The sequence below is a fragment of the Euleptes europaea genome, chromosome 7 (genome assembly GCF_029931775.1).
Source record: "Euleptes europaea isolate rEulEur1 chromosome 7, rEulEur1.hap1, whole genome shotgun sequence".
In the NCBI taxonomy this organism is placed as follows: domain Eukaryota; kingdom Metazoa; phylum Chordata; class Lepidosauria; order Squamata; family Sphaerodactylidae; genus Euleptes; species Euleptes europaea.
The window spans coordinates 48239496-48265401 of record NC_079318.1 but is presented as its reverse complement, the minus strand read 5'-3'; the positions used below and the strand labels follow the sequence as shown (position 1 = coordinate 48265401).

At 42.7% G+C, this 25906-nt stretch overlaps 1 protein-coding gene across 1 annotated transcript in view; it reads right to left on the bottom strand.

Moving 5' to 3' along the window:
- The window catches only part of EPRS1 (glutamyl-prolyl-tRNA synthetase 1), a 63976-nt gene that overhangs the window by 14477 nt on the left and 23593 nt on the right, over window positions 1–25906 (bottom strand). Inside the window, exons 9-23 of the mRNA XM_056853370.1 lie at window positions 25529–25700; window positions 23002–23235; window positions 21797–21881; window positions 19927–19986; window positions 19616–19636; window positions 17015–17125; window positions 15938–16074; window positions 15464–15671; window positions 14775–14887; window positions 11900–12017; window positions 5438–5815; window positions 4089–4334; window positions 3091–3342; window positions 2499–2732; window positions 773–1041 (exon numbers count right to left, since the gene is read on the bottom strand). Coding sequence (XP_056709348.1) covers window positions 773–1041; window positions 2499–2732; window positions 3091–3342; window positions 4089–4334; window positions 5438–5815; window positions 11900–12017; window positions 14775–14887; window positions 15464–15671; window positions 15938–16074; window positions 17015–17125; window positions 19616–19636; window positions 19927–19986; window positions 21797–21881; window positions 23002–23235; window positions 25529–25700 — 2638 coding nt within the window. The remainder of the gene's footprint in view (window positions 1–772; window positions 1042–2498; window positions 2733–3090; window positions 3343–4088; window positions 4335–5437; window positions 5816–11899; window positions 12018–14774; window positions 14888–15463; window positions 15672–15937; window positions 16075–17014; window positions 17126–19615; window positions 19637–19926; window positions 19987–21796; window positions 21882–23001; window positions 23236–25528; window positions 25701–25906) is intronic.

Below are 25906 nucleotides of genomic sequence, written 5' to 3'. Positions count from 1 at the left end.
TCTCAAAATCCCAAAATAAAAACTCACACAGAATTTCAGTTTTCTTCATAGCATGTTTTGCATAACATAAACCAAGTTAAAACTTTTTAGATTCAAAGATCAAGGCAAGACTTGAGAATGAGTACTGGAAGATTTTTTCCCTCATCTAATAGATGGTGCTTTGTTTGAGAAATATTTGCCCCCAATACATCCACCCTCATTGAGTTAATTAATACTCATTCATTCAGACAAAGTTAATTAATACAAAGCCCCCACTAGCTTTTTTAGTATCCTGCCTTAAAATATTAAATTTACTTAAAAATTAAAATATGAACCACATAGACTTACATTAAAAGTTACAGGCAAATAAAATACTACCAACAGTCTATCAGAATTAATATACGTAGCATAACTACACCATTTGGAGTGTGTATAGCATTTCAGGGTACACTGTCACACTGAATGTGAACACCATGTTTTCTGCTACTAACTTTATTACATCTTTATAAAAGCTTTTTTCTCTACCTTCACCTTTACTGTAAAAGGCCTGGGTAGGAAATATGGCATTCCTGTGACCCACAAAAAAGACAGCAGATATCTGCAACTAAACAAACAACCTAATAGCAGAAGTAATAATATTAAGAAATAATTAAAGTACAGTTGCAGAAAAAGCAGAAAAATGCTTTCTGCCTTAGTTCTATGCTTCACATGCAGTGCCAATCTGAATGTTCTGCTTTTCCTTTTTATAATGTTGTTCAGACTCTATTTGAAGTAGGATTGTACTTTTTTTTACCTGGTTTGTTTCTTGGGTCCTTGACCATCTCCTGGTCCATTGGAAGACAGGTTGCTGCTCCCACCCTGATCCTTCTGTGGTTCTTTCTTCTGGCCATCACTCCCCTTCTGTTGTTTATTCTGCTTTTCAGATTTGTTCTCTTTTTCCTTGCTCTTCTTGTCTTTGTCCTCTACACCAGTTGCAGAGACTGGCTTATAGTCTGCCCCTGCCAGAAATTTGTATTGCTTCTTCAACTGAAGAAGATCTTGCACTGCTGCATCAACTGTAGCCTTTGGAAAGACAACATGTCCTTGACTAAGCAAGTAATCCCTTTCCCGGACAAAAATATGCTCAACACACTGAGTAGGGGAAAGCCACAGAACTCAGGTTAAAGGAGGAAATTTAGAGGAAACAACACTTTGAAATGCATTATGACTTTATTATTTCATACTGTTTTTGTAATAAGAGTAAAATGCAGTAGTTGTTGTCACTAGATATGAACCTCTTGGAGAACATCTAGAGAAGCCTCCAAAATGAATACCAGGCAACCCTGTTTGAAGTCCTTTGGTCACTCTGACTACCCATGTGGGAAGAGCTTTTGTAACGCTACACTAAAGAAGAAATAATTTATGGGGGTCCTCTACATGGTGGAAAGTGCCGTCAAGTCACAGATGACTTATGTCGACCCCATAGGGATTTCAAGGCAGAAGATGTTTGGAGGTGGTTTGTCATTGCTTGCCTCCTTGTGGGCCGAGAGAGTTCAGAGAGAACTGTGATTGGCCCAAGGTCACCCAGCAGGTTTCATGTGGAGGAGTGGGGAATCAAACCTGGTTCTCCAGATTAGACTCCACCACTCTTTAACCACCATACCAAGCTGGGGGCCTCTACAATCAGCATAAAATCAGCCTCCAATGAAGATAGTTGAGCTAAGAGGAAAGCTATTTTGCAAGTGGAATTTTCGTGTTTTGAATCCAGAATATAGGTACTATTCTTCGTTAAGAGTTTGTAGCCCAGTAGTCCATCAAATGCTTAGCATGCAGCAAGTTTCAGATTTAATCACCAGCTACTCCAGTTCATAGGACCTTGGGCAAGATGCTGCCTAAGACCCTGAGGAGCTGCCAATTACTGCAGACAGTGTTGTGCTAGATGGACCAATAGTTCAATGCAGCTTGATGTGTTCTCCTACCTCCCCTTCACCTCTGCCAATATTGAGAGTGTAATTTCTTTGGAAACAACCTGTACTTATTTTATTTGCCTGTTGCCCTGTAAAGAAACATCTATGTTTAATGTATAAATGAAAAATGGTGCTGACCCAAAGAAAAACTTGTGCCAAATGCACTTAAGCCTAAATACCCACACTCTTCCTTATTTTAGGTGTTTTTTTTTTCAAGTATAGGATTTTGGTAAGAGGAAAGGTGCAGTCAAGACAGACTGTTCTACAAGTGGGGAAACCGATTTCTCTGGAGTGAGAGGGCCACTAGTTCCTACTAGTTCTGTTTAACTTTTTTGGGTAAACTGGTGGATGTCTGCAGGATTTATATTTTAAAAAATGAGTTCTGCGACACAACTGAAAAATGTTGCCAAACTTTACATAAACATCTGCACATTTAAGAACTGCCCAACACATCATTGAACAGAGGCCATCTTGTAGACCTGGGACAGGTTGTTAGCATAAACAATAAAAACGAATAGTATGCACGCCCAAGCTCTACTCAAATATATAAAAATGTTTACTAAATGTTGTTACCTTTTCTGCCTTCTCTGCTTTTAACTTCCGGACCACCTCTCCTTGGGCGGCCACCTTGTTGAAGAGAGCTTTAGCTTCTGGTGTGTCGGGGCCGCTGGTTGCTGTACTCGTTGGCTGGATCACAGCAGGTGCCTGAAATGCTGGCAGCTGTCCCGGGTTGTAGTCCTGACCTGTCTTGTCTTTATACTCTGCTTTCAGGGAAAGGAGGAGTTTGACGGCCTCGTCCACTTGATCCTATGGAAAACAGTAAACGAGATGTTCCAAGGGGTATGCATCTTGTCTGTTGCCTGTATATCCCAGTAACACACAGCATGAAACTACTGCAGGTAATCTCCAATAGATTTGATTTAACCTCTGCAGTTCTTTCTTTAGTTATCACCAATAATTATACATACAATGAAATCTAGGTATCCAAGCATCAGCTGTTAATCCCAGATCCCTACAGAATTCCCTGCACATCATGGTTCATGTATGGAGGAAGAACACAAGAGACTTGGAACTATGCCTATCCATAGTTGGGACTTTACTCACATTATAAATGGTAGATACAGAGATACATGTAAACCAGTGCACATATTTACCACTATTATACCTTGGAAACCTTTTCAGCTTTGAGTCTCCGTACCACCTTGCCTTGTTCAGCTACCTTATCGTACAGAGCTTTTCTGTCTACGGGGCTAGAAGATGCCAAGCCATTGCAGAATGGAGAAGGATCAGAAGCACAAGAGGACAAGAAGGAAAGAGGAGCTGCAGGTGGGTTTCCAGGTTTATAATCTTGTCCTGTCTTTTGTTTATAGTCTGCCTTTAGAGCAAGAAGCGCTTTCACAGCAGCATCTATCTGATCCTGAATCAGGAAAAGAATAAAAGGGATCAGCAAGAGTAGAAATATTTCCCAAACCCCCCCCAGAAGGGCATGAAGCAAGGGAAGAGAGGGGGAAATGCCAAAGTACCATATTGTTGTGACTTTCCCCCCAATTTCATGTATGCATTATGATCGTAAGGCGCACTGAACATTTTGAAACTGAAGATTTTACATAAAGGTAACAAAGTCAGATCTTGGGTAGACAATTCATTGAGGATTCTTTGCTTTACTTCATTTTATTTATATTGTCCAAATATAAAGTGGAAAATAATTAAAGTGGCCTTCATTTCCAAACCATTCAGAGATACTCTGGACATAATTTTCTCTTACATAAACTGCAACAAAACAAATGGCAGCCATCCCATGAACAAATCTGAATGCTTGCATTAAGCCCCATACAAGGCTTTATATACTGAAAATGTGAACTGAAGATGATGCGTGCCAACAAAAAAGAGAAATTATCACTTATTACTGTTCTCAATTTTGATTAATTTCCACTATCATTTAATTGTTCCCATCCATACCAACATTTTGATATGTCCGAACAACAAAATTAACCATCTTGCACAAAAGAGGACAAGATACTGAGAAATCAAACATAATGATTCTTGGACTGACAATGCTAAAAACAAAAAAGGAGGATGAAGGTGTGGCTACCGTTCTGTTTTGTACGTTTTCCCAAGGATCTGCTACTAATTAAATCCACTACTACAGGCTGGTCATTATACCTTTGAAGCTTTCTCGGATTTAAGTCTACGAACCACATCGCCTTGTTCAGCTACTTTATTGTAAAGAGCGTTGCTGTCTACCAGGCAGGGGGATGCAGGAGGAGGAAGAGGAGAAGGAGCAGCAGCAGGAATTGAACTAGGAAGGACACTCTTTGGTGGGTTTCCAGGTTTGTATTCCTGCCCTGATTTTTGCTTATATTCTGCTTTTAGAGCTAGAAGCAGTTTCACAGCAGCGTCTATCTGATCCTAAAACAGGAAGTGAAAGAAGAATTAGAGAAGAGAAAGCAGAAATGAAGATCTGGGCACAGATGCGATCGTTAGCATGCCAAGGTGACAAAAAAGGGATTCATAATAACCTAAACTTGTTCCCCACTGGACAAAATATTATTGAAATGTAACACAGTTAAGAAGAGTATTTTGATTTGCAGACTATTCTTTATTAAAGGCACCTTTAAGTGTGTTTTATAGTATCTGTTAGCTTCTAGGTCCATTGCTTAGTGACACTTTGAACAGTCCCCTCCTTCAACAATAGCAGGAAAAGGAAACAAAAGGTAACAGCATTTTCTCTCTGTATCTTACACCTCTAACTCCCAGAGAAATTAGCAACAGGTTGATATGCTTACATCTGGATATCAACCTGAGGTGGAGAAGCTGTAGAGGCTTCTACCATTTATACAAAACAAGTAACTATCTAACTATCACTTCCTGTTTAGATTTGTTCTGGCCAATATAGCTGTACAATTACTGTGTTTTGGCATGTACTTTGCATAAATTTCAATCAACATATGCTTTTTTGTTTGTTGCTCACAAAAAATTATTCAGAGTTTTGGTAATGTTAAACAACTCACTGGAGAACCACAACATCTTATATAAGTCCTAATACAGCTGAGTGAGGTTCTGGAAACAAGAAGGGAGCATATGCAAGGTATTCTATCAAAAGCCACATATACACTTGAAGTAGATGTGGATTTAGAAGTACAGGAGAACCTAGGATACAAGTAATCTGCTCACAGATCACATGCCCTATAAATACAACTGTACCATCACTGACAGTATTAACATATGAGCTAATCCATATGAAAGATCTCAGGAATGCAAAAACGTCTGAAACAGAGATCAAATTTCATTTACAAAATTCCTGCTGTATTTTAGCATTGGTATAAATCACCTTGGGATTTTTTTAAAATGGAGAAGTATCATAGATATAGATATGATACATACATCCAAATATATATATATATATATATATATATATATTCAATAACTCTGATCTACTATTTAACTCATAAAAGGATAAAATACCACTTAAAATACTACCCCTTCCTGATCTAATTTCTCAGCACACTAACCTTGGGTGCTTTCTCTGTTTTCAGCTTTCGAACTAGTTCCCCTTGCTGAGCTACATTATCATAAAGAGCTCTGCAGTCTAGACTGGCGGTGGGGATCTCGGAAGACTGAAGCTGGACTGCTGGTGGTGGTGGTGGATTTCCAGGCTTGTATTCTTGACCAACCTTCTTTTTGTATTCTGCTTTCAAGGCCAACAGCTGCTTCACAGCAGCATCAATATCTTCCTTTGTTGCCTTTTTGGCTTTCAAGTCACGAACTGCATCACCTTGAGCTACCACTCTGTTATAAAGAGCTAAGTGGTCCTCGGATGAAGAGGAAGATGCAGGACAAGAAACATCGGTCACAAGTGGAGCAGATTGTTCTTTCAATGCAGTGATGGTCTTTGGAAAGAAAAAAAGTACTCTTTTTTTACACTGTACATCAGCTGGATGAAAAAAATTAAATCATGACTCCTAGTGGGGGGGGGAATCCCACTCTCTTCTGTGTGTATAGGGTTATTACAATTATCTCATTTTTTGACAAAACAAAACAGAAACTCTGGAGATAAATAATATAGCATATTTTATTGGAGCTCCTTTGGTTGGCATTGGATATTGCTTTGATTACTCATTCTGAGCAATATAAACCCTGGCATGCACCTATGTTAACTGTAGCTAGATCAGTAAGAGGTCTTAGAAGACAAAATAAACTTTAAAAAGGTACATTGTTTACTTACCGAGAAGGTCCTTTCCGCTCTGAACAAGAAGGTCATCTTGCAGCGTGGGTGTTTCTCGTCCCATTTGCTAGGAGAGGCAGGACTAATTTTAAAACAGCTTCCTGTCTCGGGGCGAGGAACGCTCACCTACTTCCAGTTCTTTGACTAGCTTACACTGACAGGAAATGACAGAACAGGTTAACAAACAATTTACGAACAATTCACCCCAACAGGGTGAACGAGACTAATTGAATCTAAAATTGGAACTCATTTCTGACTTGGATGAACCGTAGAAACTGTAGTATGGTGCAGCATCGTCTGCCACCCTTGGAAGATGACTGGCATCTCCGGGTGGGGCAAGATGACCTTCTTCTTCAGAGCGGAAAGGACCTTCTCGGTAAGTAAACAATGTACCTTTCCCGCTCTGAACAAAGGTCATCTTGCAGTGTTGGGATGTCCAAGAGCTATTCATTTGGGTGGGAATCTGATTCGTCATCTTCCACCACATGTTGCAAGACGCACCGTCCAAATGCGGCTTCCGCCAAGGCGATGGTATTGATGCAGTAATGGCTGATGAACGTAGAAGGGTTGGACCATGTGGCTGCACAGCAGATCTCTTCTGTGGAGGCTTGCTTGAAAAAGGCGGCCGAAGTGGCCGAACTTCGCAAGGAATGGGCCGTGATTCCTGTTGGAGGTGTGATGCCACTGGCGATGTATGCCTCCCTAATGCATCCTCGAATTGTAGAGCTAATAGACTGTCGGGACATTGGCATACCCTTATTGGGGTTCGTTATGGCAATAAACAGTTGATCCGTTTTTCTAATGGCAGCAGTCCTTGAAATGTAGATGCGCAGAGCCCTGCGAACATCCAAGTTATGCCAGGTGCGTTCCCTAGGTCCCGTTTGATTAGGGCAGAATGAAGGTAAGTTGATTTCCTGAGCTTGATGAAATGACGAACAAACCTTGGGGGTGAATGAAGGATCAGTCCGAAGGACCACTCTGTCTTTATGGAAAATGCATAAGTCACTGCGAACTGACAGAGCGCCCAATTCCGACACCCGGCGAGCCGAGGTGATGGCTACCAGAAATATGGTTTTCATTCTAAGGTATCTGAGGGAGATCTCTCTCATTGGCTCGAACGGTTTCTTGGTAAGTGCCACTAGGACTGTATTCAGCCTCCAGGAAGGGAAACGATGTAATACAGGGGGGTGGACTGGGTCACCCCCTTGATAAATGCCTTGACCTGCGGGTGAGATGAAATGGCAGTTCCTTCCAAAACAGGACAAACTGAGGCAATAGCCGCTATCTGTTTCTTGAGAGTGGAAGCTCTGAGGTTCTAGCGAACTCCATCCTGCAGGAATTCCAAGAGTTGTGTCAGAGATGGAGAAGTTGGATCAGCTGCCTTCCGTGCGCACCAGCGTGCAAAGGTCTTCCACGTATAGTCATAAATCCTGTTAGTGGATGGTTTTCTGGCCTTTAGAATAGTGGCAGCGACCTCTCGGGACAGACCAAGGTCTAGGAGCCTTGTCCTCTCAATCTCCAGGCGGTCAACTGAAACCAGGCCGGGTCTGGATGAACGATGGGCACTTGAAGAAGATCCGGTCGTGTTGGCAACTGCCACGGTGGAGATATGGACACTTCCATTAGGGCTGGAACCATGGCCTGCAGGGCCAGTTTGGAGCGATTAGGATGATGTCCGCTCTCTCGGTCCGAATCTTCCGGATGACCTTCGGGAGGGTTGGAAGAGGAGGGAAGGCGTACAGAAGGCCCCGGGGCCAGTGGGCCAGGAGGGCGTCCACTTGTTCGGCTCTCTGGTGGAAGAATCTGGAGAAGAAGTGAGGTACTTGATGGTTCTGCTCCGAGGCGAAGAGGTCCACCTCTGGGACTCCGAATCAGTCCGTCAATGTTTGGAATGTCAGTGGGTTGAGTGACCATTCCCATTCTTGGATGGTTTGTCGGCTCAGCCAATCCGCCTCTAGATTGTGAATGCCTCTGATATGTTCCGCCCTCAAGGAGAGTAGGTGTTTTTCCGCCCATGTCAAGATGATGTTGGCCTCCTGACTCAGGGCTTAGGATCTGGATCCTCCCTGTCTTTTGATGTAGGCTTTGGAGGCCACGTTGTCTGTTCGAATGAGTACGTGGTGATTCCGCAGGATGTGCTGGAACTTGAGCAGTGCTAGTCTGATCGCTTTCAGTTCAAGTAGACTGATGTGAAGCTTGGCTTCCGAAGGAGTCCATGATCCTTGGGCGAACGTTCCCGAGGCTGTCGCGCCCCACCCTTCGAGGCTGGAGTCTGTGAAGACCTGAATTGGATCCTCGTGAAGGTAGAGCTGGCCCGAGGCTAGGTTGGTTGTTTTGGTCCACCAAGATAGGCTGGTTCAAACCTTGGGATGTAAGGTAATGCGTTTGTCTATCTTGTGTGAGATTAGAAGTTGAAAGGGTTGAAGCGCTGTCTAAAGGGGCCTGGAATGGAATCGCATCCAGGGACCCAAGCCGATGCAAGAAATCATTAAACCAAGAAGTCTTGTCATGGCCATGAGTCGATGATGATTTGATCTGAGGGCCGACCTGGCCACTGCGGCAAGCTTCAGAGCCTTGGACAAGGGGAGCGAGACACTGTTTTGATTGGAGTCGATGACAGCTCCTAAGTGGACGATCTGTTGTGCTGGTGATAAGGAGCTTTTTGCTCGATTGATGAGGTAACCGTGAGCTTGTAGTGCCTGGATTACTCGGTTGGTGTGTGTTGTTGCAAGCGCCGGAGACGAAGCGCATATAAGAAGATCGTCGAGGTAAGGGTGGAGTTGGATGCCCGCCCTCCTCAGTGACGCTACAAGGGTCACCAGGATTTTTGAAAAGACATGGGGGGCAGATGTGAGGCCGAAGGGCAGGGCTCTGTATTGACAGTGCCGGTCCGCATAATGGAAACGGAGGAAGCTTCGGTGTGATGGATGAATGGGGACATGGAGGTATGCCTCCGTGAGGTCGATGGAGGTCATGTATGTGCCCAGGCGAAGGGCCTCTAAGACTGACCTAATGGTCTCCATCCAAAAGTGCTTCTTTAGGACGAAGCGACTGACAAATTTTAAGACCAAAATCGCTCTCCATTGTCCGTTCTTTTTTGGCACCGTAAAAAATATGGCGTAAACTCCGGTGGACTGCTCTTTGAAGGGGACCCTCTCTATGGCTCCTATCATTATGAGTTGTGAGATGGCCTCCATGGTTATTTGGTGCTTGGTGAGGGTGTGATACCTTGGAGATGTCATGAATCGATCTGGGGGTAGTTGGCGAAACTCGATTAAGTAGCCCTGTTAGATGGACTGCAGAACCCAGGCATCTGCCTGGGAACTGCACCATTGTGGGAGAAAGTGCTGGAGTCTTCCCCCCACCGCCATGGATATGGCGTCACTGTTTGTTCCCCTTGGGGAACTTGTCAAATTTGTCAAATTTGTCCCCTCTGAATGGCTGGGATTGGGGGTGGTGGTGTTAAATTTGTTAAATCTATGAAAGGAGCCTCGTTGGGATGACCAGGAGGGGCGCCTTTGGTCCTGTCTAAAGCGAGACAGTGTGTGAGAGGAACGAAAAGTTTGGAAAAAGTGGTTGTTTTTTAAATCTTTTCTTTGATTTCTGAGCATATATTTATTTTTGTCTTTGGCAACAGTTAGCATCTGATCCAATCTTTCCCCAAAAGGTTTTCCCCCTTTAAAGGGATGAGCTAAAAGAATGGCTTTAGAATGATAGTCGACTTGCCATGGTCTCAGCCAGAGGGCTCTTCTGATGGCGGTGTTAGAGGCTACAGCCCTAGAAGCAAAGGTTAGAGTATCTAGAGAGGCATCTGCCTTGAATGACGACGCCTGCAATACCCTGGACAGGCCTTCAACGACTCTTTTATCTGCTTTGGGTAGTAGTTTTATGATTTTCTTGGTCCAAGCATTTGTAGCTCTAGTAACGAGAGCAATGGCAGTGGAGGCCTGGATGGACAGGGCTGAGGCTTCGTGAACCTTTCTAGAAAGGAAGTCCATTTTCCTATCTAGCATGTCCTTAATAGAACCCCCCCCCCCCAACCTCAGTGAAAAAATCAGTGAACTGAAGTGCGGTGATGGGGGCATCCACCACAGGTAATGGCATCAGGGGCCATGTCATACAACTTTTTTATCAGGCCTGAGAACTGTTTATGATGTAAGGGTTTGTCCCATTCGGTTCTGATTAAATTCTCAAAGTGTTCTGGCATAGGAACCTTCAGTACGTGGGAGTCCCCTTGGGGAAAATAATCCTTATATCCCCTACGTTTTGCTTTGGGTTTAGGCTCTTCAGAGGGATTGGGCTCATCCAGGAGGTCTAGAGCAAAGAGAGCCTTGGCCAGAAAGGACTGGTAATCATCAGGACTGAACAATCTGGGTTGTTGTTCCTGAACTACTGGGACTTCTTCATCAGATATGAATTCTCCTTCCTCTAATTCATCAGCCACTGAGCCCCTGTTGTCTAAAGATGCATCATCTCCCAGGTCTAAGGCATGCGTATTGGGAGCAGCTTTCAAAGCAGCTTTTGTTAGCCACTGCTTATTCCCTATGGACTGAGAGCAGCAAGGGTCTACAGAAGACAAAGAAGAAGTTTCTGAAGCAAGGGATTCCCCACCCCCAGATTCTGGACAGATAAAACCAGAACTTGGAGCTTTTGGAAGTGGCAAGAGAAGGTGTGCTCAATTAAGGCATTCACCTTTTCCTCAGTTAGAGTCTGGGAAGGGGCCCCACTCTCTTTCGAAGGGGTTACTTTACCCTCTGACGTCTTGTTAGAGCGCTTGGAGCTGTGTCGATCCGAGGAACCGGCAGGGACCTTGGAGGTCGAGGCGGCACTCAGTTTGGTATGGCGCCTGCGGTTTGTCCTTTTCCTGCTCTTTTTGCCGCCATTCACGCCCACCTTCTCCGATCCCTTTTTCCCCCCTTCCTTCTCAGTCGATAGGGAGGGCGGCAGCGCTTTAACTAATTCCCCGTCTGAAAGACCGCCGGAGCGGCTAACAGGGGGGCTCGCTCGGGGCTGATTGCTGAAGGCAGCATCGTGATCGTTGTCAGAAAGGAGCTCCACTTCTTCCTGATGCGAAGCAGCGGCGGCCATTTTCCGTGCGCATGCCCTTCCCACTCTTTCTCTCCCTGATCGGTGTGAGCCGGCAGAAGCCGCCAAAAAAGGCGAACAGACCAAAAACAGTAACGCGGACCGAGACAAAAGGGAGGACGGGAGGGGAACAGGTTGAAAGGTCAAAAAAGGAATCTAAATCTCCTCAGTAGTCTTCTATCTAGGTCCCAGCTAGGGCTGGGCATGTCCTCTCTCCGTCAAAGACAGAATAACTGGAAGTAGGTGGGCATTCCTCGCTCCGAGACAGGAAGCTGTTTTAAAATTAGTCCTGCCTCTCCTAGCAAATGGGACGAGAAACACCCAACACTGCAAGATGACCTTTGTTCAGAGCGGGAAAATAAGTTTTAGATATCCCACAGAATTACATAAACTAATCTTTACAATACTTTTCATTTTAAGCAAAAACAATAGGGAAGAGTGAAGGACAGCACTCGTTTATTTATAATTACTTGAGATCTACAAAATGGTGAAAATATGAGATGCCAGGAAAACTAACAGTGAAATCCTATGCAAAGTTACTCCAGTCTGACCTCAATGAAATCATGGGCTTAGACTAGAGTAATTCTGCCTAGGATTACACAGTAAATCAACCTCCAAGAGTATCCCTCTTGACTAACAATCCATATAAACTGGGTTTCTTTACCTCTTTGTTTGCTGTTTCTGCCTTAGACTTCTCCTTAGATCCAGATGTTGGCATTTCTTTTGTGTGTCCATCAGGGATGTAAATCAAAATGCACGGGGCTTCTTTACAACTGTACGGACTACAAGCAAATATTAAATTAACAGATTTTCTTAATAGTGATTTTATATTGATTGAACTGATTCATAAAAACAGTAAAAAAAATCAAGCACTTCTAAGTTCCTCTGATTCCGATGGGTGAGGGTTAACCACATGCATGCTCTTCCTGCTTAAGGCAACAGGATGCACAATCCAATCCCACTCGTGTTTACTAAGTTACAGTAAGTCTCACCAAGTTCCACGGTACCTGTGGGACTGCCTCTCCCGGTATGCCCCCCAAAGAGTGCTGTGCTCAGCAAATAACAACTTGCTGGTAATACCGGGCCTGAGAAATGTCCAGCTGTCCTCAACCAGGGCCTTCTTGGCTCTGACCCCAGCCTGGTGGAGCTCTCTATCTTGTGAGACCCAGGCCCTGAGGGATCTGGTACAGTTCTGCAGGGCCTGCAAGACTGAGATGTTCCGCCAGGCCTATGGTTGAGGGCAGCAAAGGTGTCCATCGTAGCTGGCCTCCCTTCCCCCACCCTAATTGGTTTTGATTGGTTGGGGGATCCTGACCCAGGCTAGCCGCTGACCTTTGCGTCATTTAATTGGGCGCCAGTTAAATTTTAGAGTTTATTTTAGAATTGTGGTTTTAATTGTGAAATTGTATTTTTGTATATTGATAACATGGATTATGACATGACGGTCTGATGTGAGCTGCTCTGAGCCTGGCTTTGGCTGGGGTAGCGTTACCCAAATTAGATTGTCTCTCCTTGTGGCTGGGGAATTAGCTGGGGAGACTTTATTTTGCAAGAGGCAGGGGTAACTGGAATCTTTTCCCTTCATATACAGAGATCAAATCCCTGTGAAAAACTCTTAATAAAGAGATTTGTTTTAAAAATTAATTGGTTTTTATTGTAAAAGCAATTTTAAACACACACACAGGAAAACACAAGAAAACCTGATACACTCAAGAACTAGGAAATAAAAGGTAGGAGGGGGTGGACATAAGGATATGAGGTTCCCAGGTGAAAGTATATTTACCTATCAGAGGTGCAACGTCCAATATGGCAGTTGCAGTAAGGGAAAGAGAAGGGGGCCCAAAAGCAGGCAAGTGGGGGTGTGCGCGGGGGTTCAACGCACACACTTTGCCATTGTGAGAGGGGAGATATTGATACCCAAAATGTATCCTGGGGCACTATGTCTTCACCGGTGACCAAACATTACCGGTGGACAAAGGCTTGATTGCTCTTTGATTAGTTTATTAGTTTGGTTAAGAAAGGACACAGAGCCCCGTGGCGCAGAGTGGTAAGCTGCAGTACGGCAGTCAAAAGCTCTGTTTACGACCTGAGTTCGATTCCAACGGGAGTCAGTTTCAGGTAGCCGGCTCAAGGTTGACTCAGCCTTCCATCCTTCCAAGGTCGGTCAAATGAGGACCCAGCTTGCTGGGGGTAAAGGGAAGATGACTGGGGAAGGCACTGGCAAACCACCCCATAAACATAGTCTGCCTAGTAAACGTCGGGATGTGATGTCACCCCATGGGTCAAGAATGACCAGGTGCTTGCACAGGTGGCTACCTTTACCTAAGAAAGGACAGGCGGTAGAAATTGATAGGAAGAATATCTAGGTCGTTTTGATTAAGCACTGTTAACTATTTACAGATTTACAGATGAGGGAAGATGTCTTGAAAAATTTTCTCAGGAAGGAAGGGATGACTCAAGAGGGTTTGGCTTCTACCTACCTTGCAATTTTATGGTTTAATTTAGATATCTAGATATAGAGAGGAAGGATTCCAGGTTCCCTGAATGGGTCTTAAGCACTGATGGCATTAAGGCATTTTTTTTTCCTAACAGTTGCCAGGTGGCCTGCAAGGAGAGCGTGAATACTTATGCTAAAGAGCCTGTTTCATTCTCACTGTTCTCCAGGTTTCACCTGGCATAGGCCTGGGGGAGGTTGGCAGACAAGCCCGTACTTGCCCTGTCAGTTCTAAATGGTTGCCAGGAAACTTCCATTTTGTTTCTGGCTGGATATCAGTGCCCTGCACCTTGCGGGTTCACTCCAGTCCTGTACACCTTGCAGGAGTGTACCAGATAGCCTAGGGTGTCCTCGTGGGGGTAACAGTAGAGCCTATGTTGTGTACGTTCTCACAATACAGATTACACTCGATCCAATGTTAGATTCGATTGTGTCTAGTCTAACAGGGATTGCTCTTTTGACATGGATGAAATTACCAGCTATACACAGAATTTCAAAAGAAGGGTGGGAAACTATCCATACTTTTGAAATTTGGGAGGGGGAGCCTCCTAAAAGCCCACCAAGCCAAAGTCAGTATTTTTAACTCTTTGTGTCCGTTTCACCTGGTGGAACAACCTACCAGATGAGGCCACGAAGGGTCATATATTAGTGGCATCTCACAGAATGTGTAAAGTGGAACTTTTTAGGAGGGCATTTCTCAAAAAGGGACATTATTGTCGATGTTGTTGAAAGTTTGTGGATGGATTTTATTACATTTATTGTTGGCTTTTAATTTTCCACTCCATCTTCAACTTTTTTGAGATAAATGGGCTATAAATGAAGTGACAAACTTTTTTCACACCCCATGAAACAGCACACATTAAACACAACAATATTGTATCACAAATGAAAATCAAGCAAACAGCAAGCAAGGCTAAACTATACAGAACCTTTAAAATGCTGTACCCACCCACCAATTTCAGCTATCGGGAAAAAATAAACCTCAAAAGGTCTTATTCACATTAAATGGAGCAACAGGGAACAGAATTAGTTTCCAACCGCTCACCTGATGGGCTCGTACGGCTGATCACAAATATAAAAGCCTCTTCTCTGAAGCTGGATGATGTCTCCCTTTTTCAAATCTTTAAGGCAAGGGTCACCTAACATCAGTTCTTCTTTCTGTAAACAGTTAAAAAAAAAAGTCAAAGCTTCTTCCCTGAAATAAGATATATTCTGTGCTAGGAATTAATGTAAACTGCACTGGAAGACCAAGGTTAACAAAAGGTTAACACACCAAACTGAATCTGCCTATTATCATAAACTATTGGATAGAATAAGAGTTCAAAGCTAACGGGTTGGGTTCTACTTAGATTTTTGCAGGCACAGGGGAGGGAAGCATTTTCAGCAATTCCCCTCCTGCAGCAGGCTAAAACGCCCTGTTTCTGCTCCTGGAGATGGGGAACTCCCAGAAATAGCTGGGGTTGGCAGGTTGGAGGTCTCCTGTGGGAAGGGTCTTGGTGAAAATGCTCCCACACACACAGAAATCTCAGTGGAATCTAAGCCGTCACAATTTCACATCTACCAAGCCAGAACAAAATAAAAGATAGCACCAGGACTTGAACAGAGGTGAGAGTCTGGTCCAGTTTCTCAAACTTTGGCAGGCAGAGATAGAATCACATTACTCTGGACTCCAAGTTGCTTGCAGACCATTACAAAAACCACAACCGCTCATGTAGGTGGCTTATTGTGAGTTACCTTGCTATCTCTGTTGACATACTGCTTGAAATCTTCATCTTTGCCTAGGACAGGTTTGGTGATCAAATGTTCATAGGTGACACAGACAGTTGGGATCGGAGGCACACGAGAGGTTTCTGCTAACCAGGTAATCTTAGCAGTTTTTTTGTAGTCTTTGTTCTCCAAGTTGAGAGCAGCATGAATGGATGTGGTTTTTCCTGCAGAATTCCTACACAGAAAGCAGGACAGATACTGTGGTTAGGTGTGTTTTCTGCAAAGAAATGATTTAAAACTTACCAAGAACATATCAATGACATACTGGGTCCTGGTTAAAAGTTTCTTTTCAAGACACAGGGGGAAAAAAGAGTTAAATTTACCAACTGAACAACAGTGCACGCTGTTCTTCTGGATTTAATAAACCAGTGCCTATGTTGTTAATGAAATACTTATGGTGAAATTCAACACCCAAATTTGTTTTATGGACCAGAAACTCACTTGTGTATTTTGGTAATGACGACGTTGCCCCAGTTAATAAACGTAACAGTCTCCCCTTCTGTCAAAGTCTCTGCATCCGCTCCTTCGATCAGCACTTTGGGACTGTACCACACAGGCTTCAAGCCAATTTCAGCATTCTGTATGTGGTGAAGGAAAAGGACAAAGAGCTGACTCAGTTACTTGGTTTAGTGTTTAACTGATTTGGACAGAAAATAATCCGTTCTGGAATAATGTGCAAGTGTGTCAAGAATGTCTGGCATTAATGTGAATAGCTTCCCTGTAGAGGAACACAACAGACTCCATTTACTTATTTACAGTTGTCATAGACAGACTTTAACAAAAAACCAAAAACTTAAGGGTATAGTGCAGGGAACAACTGCAGCAACAAAAGCAGCAGCAGGCTAGTTAGGCTAGGCCAGATCATGCCCACCTACCCAGCCCAGCTACCCCCGCACTGGCTAGTGATAAGGCCTCTGTTGACTGGCCTGGTCAACAAATTCCACAGGAGGTACTGATCAGGCCTGTCAATCATTTGCTACCTCCCTCTGGGGCTCTTCCTCTACTGCTTCTGCATGGGCAAACATTACCTGCGCCCATGAAGAGCCTTCCCTCCCCCTCCCCTTGCAATTCGACAGGGGGAAGAATAGCTGTGCATAGGAGTCTTTGTCGGGAGGAACAAGATCTCCAAAGATTACTATGGAAGAGGCTGGAAGGTCCCCCCCCCTCCAGTGGAAGTAAGTATGAAGGTAGGCAGGAGGAGATACACGGCAACTGAGCCTGGTGGGGCAGTGCCCCGTTCACAAGGATAGGCCAGCCCCCCCTCCCACACTACCCAAGAATTTTCACTTAAGGGCCTCTGTCGCTTTGTGCATGTTCACATACCCATCGTGAGCACTGCCATTCTTTCCACCTCTCACACACAGGCATTCTACCTAACGTTTGTTTTCTCTGTTACGCTTTAGGAGTCCTGAATGCTTCTTCATGACAAGCTTGTAAAGTCCACCCCAGTTCTCAGTTTTATAGAATTACAACATCTCCTCCCCACCCCCAAAAAAACCCAACAACTGATCACCAAACCTTTGGATGTTTGGCCACCTCTTTCATCTCCTCTTGAGCTTCGGGAACATTCACTGTGACCACTTCATCTTTCAGCAACGCAGTATACCGAGGTGCCACTGGGTCGATAACCTATATGTCAATGACAACCAGAAGTGATCACAACTATTCAGCTCTCCCACAACAGATGAAAATCAGTGCCGTGTGAACTAAAAAGTATACACACACACACAAACAAACGTACACACCATTTAGGAATATGAACCGGTATTCTTTGTGTTACTGCATGTTTGACTACACTTTAGTTTTCCTTGAATCAACATTGTAACAGTAAAACAAGCAAGAGAATATAAACTCCAAAGCCAGCAACACATATGCAAGTCTGCCTTTCAAAAGGAACAGCCTTTAATTAAAAAGCAGACATTGGCTGACTTTAACATAAAGCAGAAGTTGCAAGAACCTCAATTTTAAAAATCACCTAAAATTTAGTGTCGGTATTACAGAGGTTAATGCTGGGCTTCGCTCAAAGCAAATTCATTCCCTAAGTCTCAGGCAAACTTACACATGTACACCTATGTGAAAGACTGCAGGAAAATTCTATGTCAGCATAAGCTTTATCTCATGTGTAATTATACTAAATCTATATGGGGGTGGGAGAAATTCTGAGTATCTTTCAGTATGACCCTCGACATGCACAGGGTCATCAATGTAAATGCGTACATATAAATGCTACATGACTGTGTTCACTTTTCTCAGCCAATACAGCCATGAATAGAACAGAAGAGCTCCACGGGATGCTCCTAGAGGGTTCAACTGAACCAATTCTGATATGTTTTCAATAAGGCAAACTCTGAAAGTACCTTGCAAGTGCCTAAATAAGGCTAAATGGGAATCATCCCTTTGTTTTAACATTAGTATGATTATATTTTTTAAATAAAAATGTGATGTATTTCTAGATATTCCCTGTCTCATACCATATTGCTAAATTCCTATTAAACCAAAAGATTGGCTATGTATTCATTCTGTCACCTGTACTTTCCAATACAATAATCATTTAAATACAACAGCATTAGACTACTATAATAAGGCAACATCACAGCAATGAACTTAAGAAGAGCTTCTCCACTTTGTCATCCTGGGCAAAGGGGTTATGCACTTCCTCCAGCCTCTTCCAGCAATTTTCTTCCTGTTTTCATCTCATCTACTATTTTATTGGCTTAGGCTTTCTAATCCATCCCATGATGTCCTATTACTCAGTATTATATGGAAATGATTTAGACAAACAGAAGATGTGAAGCTAGAAAGAATACACACATATACAGGGTTAGATTGGTAGAAGAATCAGAGGGTGGAGTTTATTTTTTTTATCTCTCTATGTTGAAAATAGCTGCTCCTAAGAAGATATTCTATATTCTGCCTTCCTAACTTTCTTCTACTGTAACAATAGTCTAACTAGAATACAACAAGCAAAAAATTCACAAAAATATGTTTCATAGCCATATTCCTCTTATACAAGGCTAGGATTACCCATTTAACATCCAGTGCAGATGTTACGTTCTTGCAACTACTTCAGATACCATCATTACTCATGCCTTTGCCTACCCACTAGAAATATGAACAAATTGCTGACACAGTGGATCCACACACTCCAGAATTCATAAATCTGGCCCTGAAAAAGATCCATCTATCAGTAATTTTCCCATTATATTTTTAGTGGTTATGCAGAGGTACAAAATTATTCTCTTATTCATAAGAAAAGAATACCTTAATTTGGCCCAGCGCTTGCAAGAATACCTTAATTTGGCCCAGCGCTTGCAAGAATAAGGGTACTTTGGATGTTCATGTAACATCTAACAGTTTGTTTTTCTTCAGTGCTACCAACCCAATTGTTTTGCAATTTATGTGGCTCATTCCTACAGAACAATTCAATGTCTTCACAGTCACTCCAATCAGACTGCACTGTAACAGGCAATATGCAATACCAAAATGGAGTAGCCCAACACCTTAAATTTTAATATATTACGGTGTTTATAAATTTGCTACACACAAAAAAGTCACCCTATGCAGCAACAGAAAGAACCAATTGATAATCCTTCATATAAATGAAGAGGGAGGGAAATAGAAAGGGCTATAAGAGAATACAAGATGCATGCCAGGCAAGCAAACACTTAAATCTGGAAACAGCCTGGTTGAAAACAAGCAAGAATCCAGACACAGGTTAAAAGAATGGGAACATCCAGAGAGTTTTGCAGACAGACACTAATGGTTCGCCTTATTATAGTGTCCAAGCACCTGCTGCCAAAAAGCAACTAACCATGTCAAGATGCAGTATTCCTTATTTGAAATTCAATTAGCACAGACAATATCAGGTAACTTGGAGTGACACTCTCTTTTCTACTGAGAAATCAAGGCTGACCCCCCCCCCTTTGGAACAGGAATAATGCATTTTAAGATGGATATAAGATATCTATATAGATATATAGCTATATATGCATATATACAGCCCTTGTTATGTAAGCAAATGTGTTTATGCTATGAGACGCTGCATAATGATGGCTTATGCTATGTATGCTTACAATCCTGTAAGCTATATGCTAAGGCAGAAAAAGCATTAAGTAATACCTTCTTACAGATAGCTCGCAGCTTGAAAGCAGAAAAATGAAATGCAGAGTTTTCATATCAGATTTACATCAGCAAAATTCCATTACCTTCCCACACAATCCAAGAAAAACAATTCAGTATTGGTTTGGCAAAAAATCAGTAAGATTAGTGCTAGCCCTTCTTAGCAAGAGGGGGACATTCCATTTTCCTGAAAATGAGCCGGATGATGCAACATACTCAATTGCAACTCTTTGAAGAGCATTCCAAAGAATGCCGGATATGCTACCAGCACAACCAGAACTATCATCACACTAACATAGAGAAGCACATACCTTTTTGTTAAATGACCAAATCTTATCCCATTCCATGTTTACAACTGACCGAGAAGAACCCTGTGAAATAAATTAGATTTCTTTAAAAAGGAGGAAAAGGTATTATAGTCTTAGGACTGCAACATCAATTCAGTACAGAATACTATTTGAAACAATTCCACAAGTATTGTTCATCTTATCTAATCAAAATATAGAATGAAAAGAAGTACAATATTTAGTTTCTCAGCCTATAGCCTGAGGACATCTAACTTAAGGACTGATTATTAGATCAGGCTTCTGTCATACAATATGCTGTACCAGCTGCTATAAACATACTTATTTGAATGCCTCTGGTATGTTTATCTGGACCACTATAGCAGGATTTCAGTCTAAACACCATATGTACTCAAACATATACGTTCCCTTGCCTATAAGAGTAATAAAGTATAAATAAACTTCCCACATAGGAAAAAACGCTCAGGGACATTTTCAAGTCACATTGGCTGTATTTTGTCTACTTGTCAGCTTCCAGAGTTAGGTTAGCTAACCAGGAGCAATACATTATCACCCAATTCCTTTTGTTGCTCTATTAGATTCTTTTGTACCTTACAACCATCAAGAAGTCTGTTTTAATACTTAAAGAAGCACAAGACAACAGCTGACACCACAATGCATCAACATTTGACACAAACAATTCAACTCAAGAACTGCAAGATCAGTTACACGTTAATTAACCAGACCTAATAAAAGCAACTTCAGTAAATCTATAAGACATTCTAAACAAGGTTCTCTCTAACATATGTGAACACACACACATAAGTACAGTGACCAAAGATATTCTGTCGCTACTAAAACCTCTTCAGTGGTTGAAGATATAAACTAAGTTAACCAAAACTTCCACCCTGGAGGGACGCAGTACCTATGAGCTTGCCTGTAGCCTCTGCCCACAGCAAATGTTTTAACGTTAGTACCTGGAAATGGGTAGAGACGTTGCCCCAGTAAAAATCCAGTTAGCAACACAGTAAATACTAACTGAAAGAACAAAAAGCTTGCTGGCAAGAACAGCTCAGCTGCAAGCTGCCAGTAAGAGGAGGAAAAGAACCAGAAGGGAGAGGCAGGTTTCCTCCCAGGGAAATATAAACAATTGCTTCTAACTTTCACTTTCTGCTGAAGCTCCAGTGCAGGGCTTCCAGAATTTCCCCACTACAAACAACAGAAGCTTTTCTTTTACAGAGGAGAAAGCAAACAGGGATGGGGGGGTACACTCAGTGACAGCAGTGGTGGTGGGGAGGCTAGCCCTGTTCCCTGCCCCAGCTGACCTCCACCACTAAGAATCAAACTGCAAACCTTGATCAAACAAAAGTGTGACAGATACAGACAGAGGGTAATACTCATTTGAATAAATGAGGAAGACTGCTTCCCAAACATTACTGGGAGATCTGCATTTTGAAGCAGCCATGAAACTAGTATCCCCCCACTCCAGAGTGAGGCCAGGCCATTCCTGTCGAGTCCCTCTTTTGCTGCAGCCCCTTAACCAAATAGCATACTGTTCTAGAGCCCACCCACAGGGCTGAGAGAGCTCTAAGAGAGCTGAGTCTAGCCCAAGGTCACCCAGCTGGCTTCATACGTAGGAGTGGGGAAACCAACCCAGTTCACCAGATTAGCGACTGCCACTCATGTGGAGGAGTGGGGACTCAAACCCAGTTCTCTAGATTAGAGTCCCACTGCTCCAAACCACTGTTTTTAACCACTATACCATGCTAGCTCTCAAGAAGAAGAGGGTGATAAAAATTGCTTCTGAAAACTTGCTCCATACACAGATACATAGGGTCCAACCTAATATCTATAAGGACACGCCGGCGGTGTGGCAGAACATGGAAATAACACCTACCTGTGCAGCAATAAACTGTTTCAGTCCTTCAACTGTCATGCCTCTTCTCAGCACTCCACGCACAGTGGGGAATCTGGGATCATCCCTGACAAAGAAATGCACACTTCATTTAAACAACACACAAATGTTTCAGCTTCAAGACAAAAAAAGTATTCTTGTATGAACTTGGAGCATTTTATTGAATTTCTCTTTTATATCTTGACCCTCTAATGATGGTTGTTAGATAAATCAAGCACATTAAACATTAACATTTCTTACACTGGTTAATTTAAAACATCTGTTTAATTATTAGGGTCCCCCTTGGCGCAGACTGGTAAACTGCAGTATTGCAGTCACAAACTCTGCTCATGACCCGAGTTCAATCCCGACAAAAGTCAGTTTCAGGTAGCCGGCTCAAGGTTACCTGAGCCTTCCATCCTTCCAAGGTTGGTAAAATGAGTACCCAGCTTGCTGGGGGTAAAGTGTAGACAACTGGGGAAGACAATGGCAAACCACCCCACAGACAAAGCCTGCCTAGTAAACGTCGTGATGTGACATCACCCCATGGGTCAGTAATGACCCGGTGCTTGCACCTTTACCTATTTAATTATCACTCATCCTTCCAGGGTAAAAAAGAAGAAAAATGTTAGACAAACATAAATTGCAGTAAGAACCAGAATGGCAGATCTGGAGGGAACTGATGGAGGAAAGTACATAGGAAACTCCCATATGGAAGCTCCATTCTCAATAAGCATGCCTCTGCATTCGCACCTGTGTTAAAACCAACAAGGAATGTCCTACGAAGAACCAGGGATATGCCTTTATCATTACATGGGAGGGAAGACTTCTGCCATTTTGTGTACCCCTATTTGGTAATCCCACTCTTCTGAGTTATAAAGAAGGAATATGCTGTTGTCAAACAGGGCAGGCACAACTCTTTTTCCTTGACTTAAAGTCTGCAACAGAATGCATCCGTTTCACTCAGAATCTAAATATTCCTGGAATTATAATTTGCATGTATGTATATAAAGAGAAACATGAGTTTTATCAGTTCAGTTGCCAGTCTAGCATCTTGTCTCTTTACATCTGTATCAACTGGCTACTAATTAAACATTTTTAATTAATTGAAATAATTTGATCACACATCAGAAGTTGTTGTGCAACTAACTGTGAGACCTAAAATAATCTGGTGTACATGTGTGATGTGGTTCTTGCCCTTTACGTACCAGCCATCCACTAGCCCTTCATTGACAAACCAGGTTAGTTTTCTTTTAGACAGCACAGTGTTGTTGAGGTTTAAACGGCTATACTCCCAGATATATGGCTTCCTTATGCCAAGGGCTTCAATTATCCAGTAGAACTGCTCATCTCTGTCGTGATATTCTGTTGTTCTTAATGCATGAGTAACACCTTCAATACTGTCGACTATAGGGCAGGCAAAGTCATATGTGGGATAGATACTGAAACAGAAGCAAATAACAAACTTACGTTTCTTGTTTACATCACAAATATTAAAAACTATATATACCGTTAATATATACTTTGAGAATTAGCTCGCTGTAATGCATACGAGGGAGGGAAGGCAGCATGGTACAGCCCGATCTCCTCAGATCTCGGAAGCTAAGCAGGGTCAGCCCTGGTTAGTGCTTGGATGGGAGACCACCAAATAATACCAGGGTTGCTATGCAGAGGAAGGCACTGGCAAACCACCTCAGTTAGTCTCTTGCCTTGAAACACCCATAAGGTGGTCGTCAAAAGTCAGCTGCGACTTGACAGCACTTTACACACACACCATGAATGTGATGATAACAGTGCAAGGAGTATTCCACCATCTCTGAGCCAAGAGCAATTACTTTATCTTCATGATGAAACTTATATTGTATTCATGGGCACTAATGTGCAGTTTAGGGCTGCCAGGTCCCTCTTCGCCACAGGCGGGAAGTTTTTAGGGCAGAGACTGAGGAGGGTGGGGTTTGGGGAGGGGAGGGACTTCAATGCCATACAGTCTAATAGCCAAAGAGGCCATTTTCTCCAGGTGAACTAATCTCTATCAGCTGGAGATCAATTGTAATAGCAGGAGAGCTCCAGCTAGTGCAAGGGAGTGCAGTTGCTGACATTTGCTTCATTATTTCATCAGTGGAATGAGTTAGCAGTTCCCAGAATAGATGTTCCAGGGAGAAACAGAAAGAAAAACTAGAAAGGTTTCGCTTTCCAGTTCATTTATAGCAGTGGAGTCAGTTTGATTCTGATTGTTAGTTAATAAAGCAAGTTTGTTTTTGAGAAAGCCAAACATTCCAGAGGAAATGTCCCAACCCTACACTAGCAGAGATAAAGATCAAGGTCACATGGGGCACTTACTGGAAGAACTGCAAGAAGTGCTTAGCTCCACCTATGCCTGCTGGTTCTTGCCTGCAAGAAATCCCCTTCCCACAGGCTAACTTCCCCCCCCAGCTCACTCTCAGTTTCAGAGCCCAACCAAGGGAAAAAGACTGAAAATTGCTGGGGGGGGGGAGTATTTACAGGGTCAAACTGGTGAGCAAGAAAGGTACACACTCCTCCCTCACCACCGATTTTCCCCTGCAACTGCTCTCTGCACATTAGTGTTAAAAGGGGAAAACTGGACTGGAAATACTGTGTTTTTCTCAAAGTCTCATTCTACGCAAAGTTTTCATTTGAATGCAACTTCATGCGGAAAAAAGATTTTCGATGAGAAAAGAAAGCAGACCACAACTAGCAACCTACAATCTGCCTTTTAACTGACAAAGTACAACTAAAAATAGAAATGGTTGCACTTTGTTAAACATCATTATCTTTTGGTCTGAAGCATTTCAGTGCAAGGTCAAGGATAAAGTATCATTTCACTGTCTCTTCTCTGATGAATATATCACAGTGCAGCTGGAAATAGGTGCTTTAAACTAGTGGTCAATTGTGGCAGTTTGTCATTAGGTAGACTCCGATCAAACTATGCACAGTTAATTCTTCACACTGACTACAGACAGTAAAATCCATGTCGCCAATCTCTGCAATGGCCTTTTTAAGAACTGTAAAAGTAAAGTCTCACAGACAAAACATCATAGAATTATAGAGTTGGAAGGGACGACCAGAATCATCTATTCCAACCCCCTGCACAATGCAGGAAATTCACAACTACCTCCCCCCACACCCCCAGTGACCCCTACTCCATGCCCAGAAGATGGCCCAGATGCCCTCCCTCTCATCATCTGCTTAAGGGGACATCAGATGGCGATGGGGGCACAGAAAGGGGAAAAAGATGAAATTCAACAGTTGATGCATTGAAAAAAAATGCAAAAAATGAAAACCATTTCCCTATGTAAGCAGACAGTGAACAACCATCTGTGGAAGTCAGCAAGTCAACTGGGGAGATCATATGTTCAAACAAATGCACAATTTCTCCAGTTCACTCACTCATTCCCCCAAACACACACAAACACACACCCCATGTGCAGAAGATGGGATCAGAAGTACCGGAAGTTTTCTCCCAATTCCACTGTAAGCAGAATGAATAATCAATCCCTATAGAATAGACAACACATTGTTCTCTACTGGTTCATGATGCATTTTGTACCATTAGATGCTTAATGACAGAGGCATTTGTTAGTAACAAATTCTAAAACAATGGCTTGAAAATCCAATGGTCAAGTGTTGTTTCAGAGGCGGTCTGGCTGCATCCTCAGGAAAGAGCACTGAATGGAAAGGAAAAGAAACTTTTTTTTTTTTTAACAGAATACGTACTTGTACTTATTTCCAGTACGTGGGTGTGGCTGGTTTTTGCAACGATAAAGAGTTGGATCCCTCAGACATCCATTATTACTAGTCATGTCAATTTTTGCCCGTAGACAACAGCTCTGCCCATATTCTGTTCCTTTTTTCATTTCTTCCCACATCTGCCGGTTTTTTTCAACAGCTTTTGAATGGAAAGCATCCAGTTCATATAGCATACACATTCATCACCTGTTCAAATCTCACCTCTATCAAGAATTCACTTAGGTGCTCTTAGTATTGTAATACAGTGATAACAATACTGGCCTACCATGTAAGTCTGTTGTTAAGTGCTTTGAAAACTGAAAATACTTAGCAGCATTATTATACTTTAATAACCTAGTTCCGATA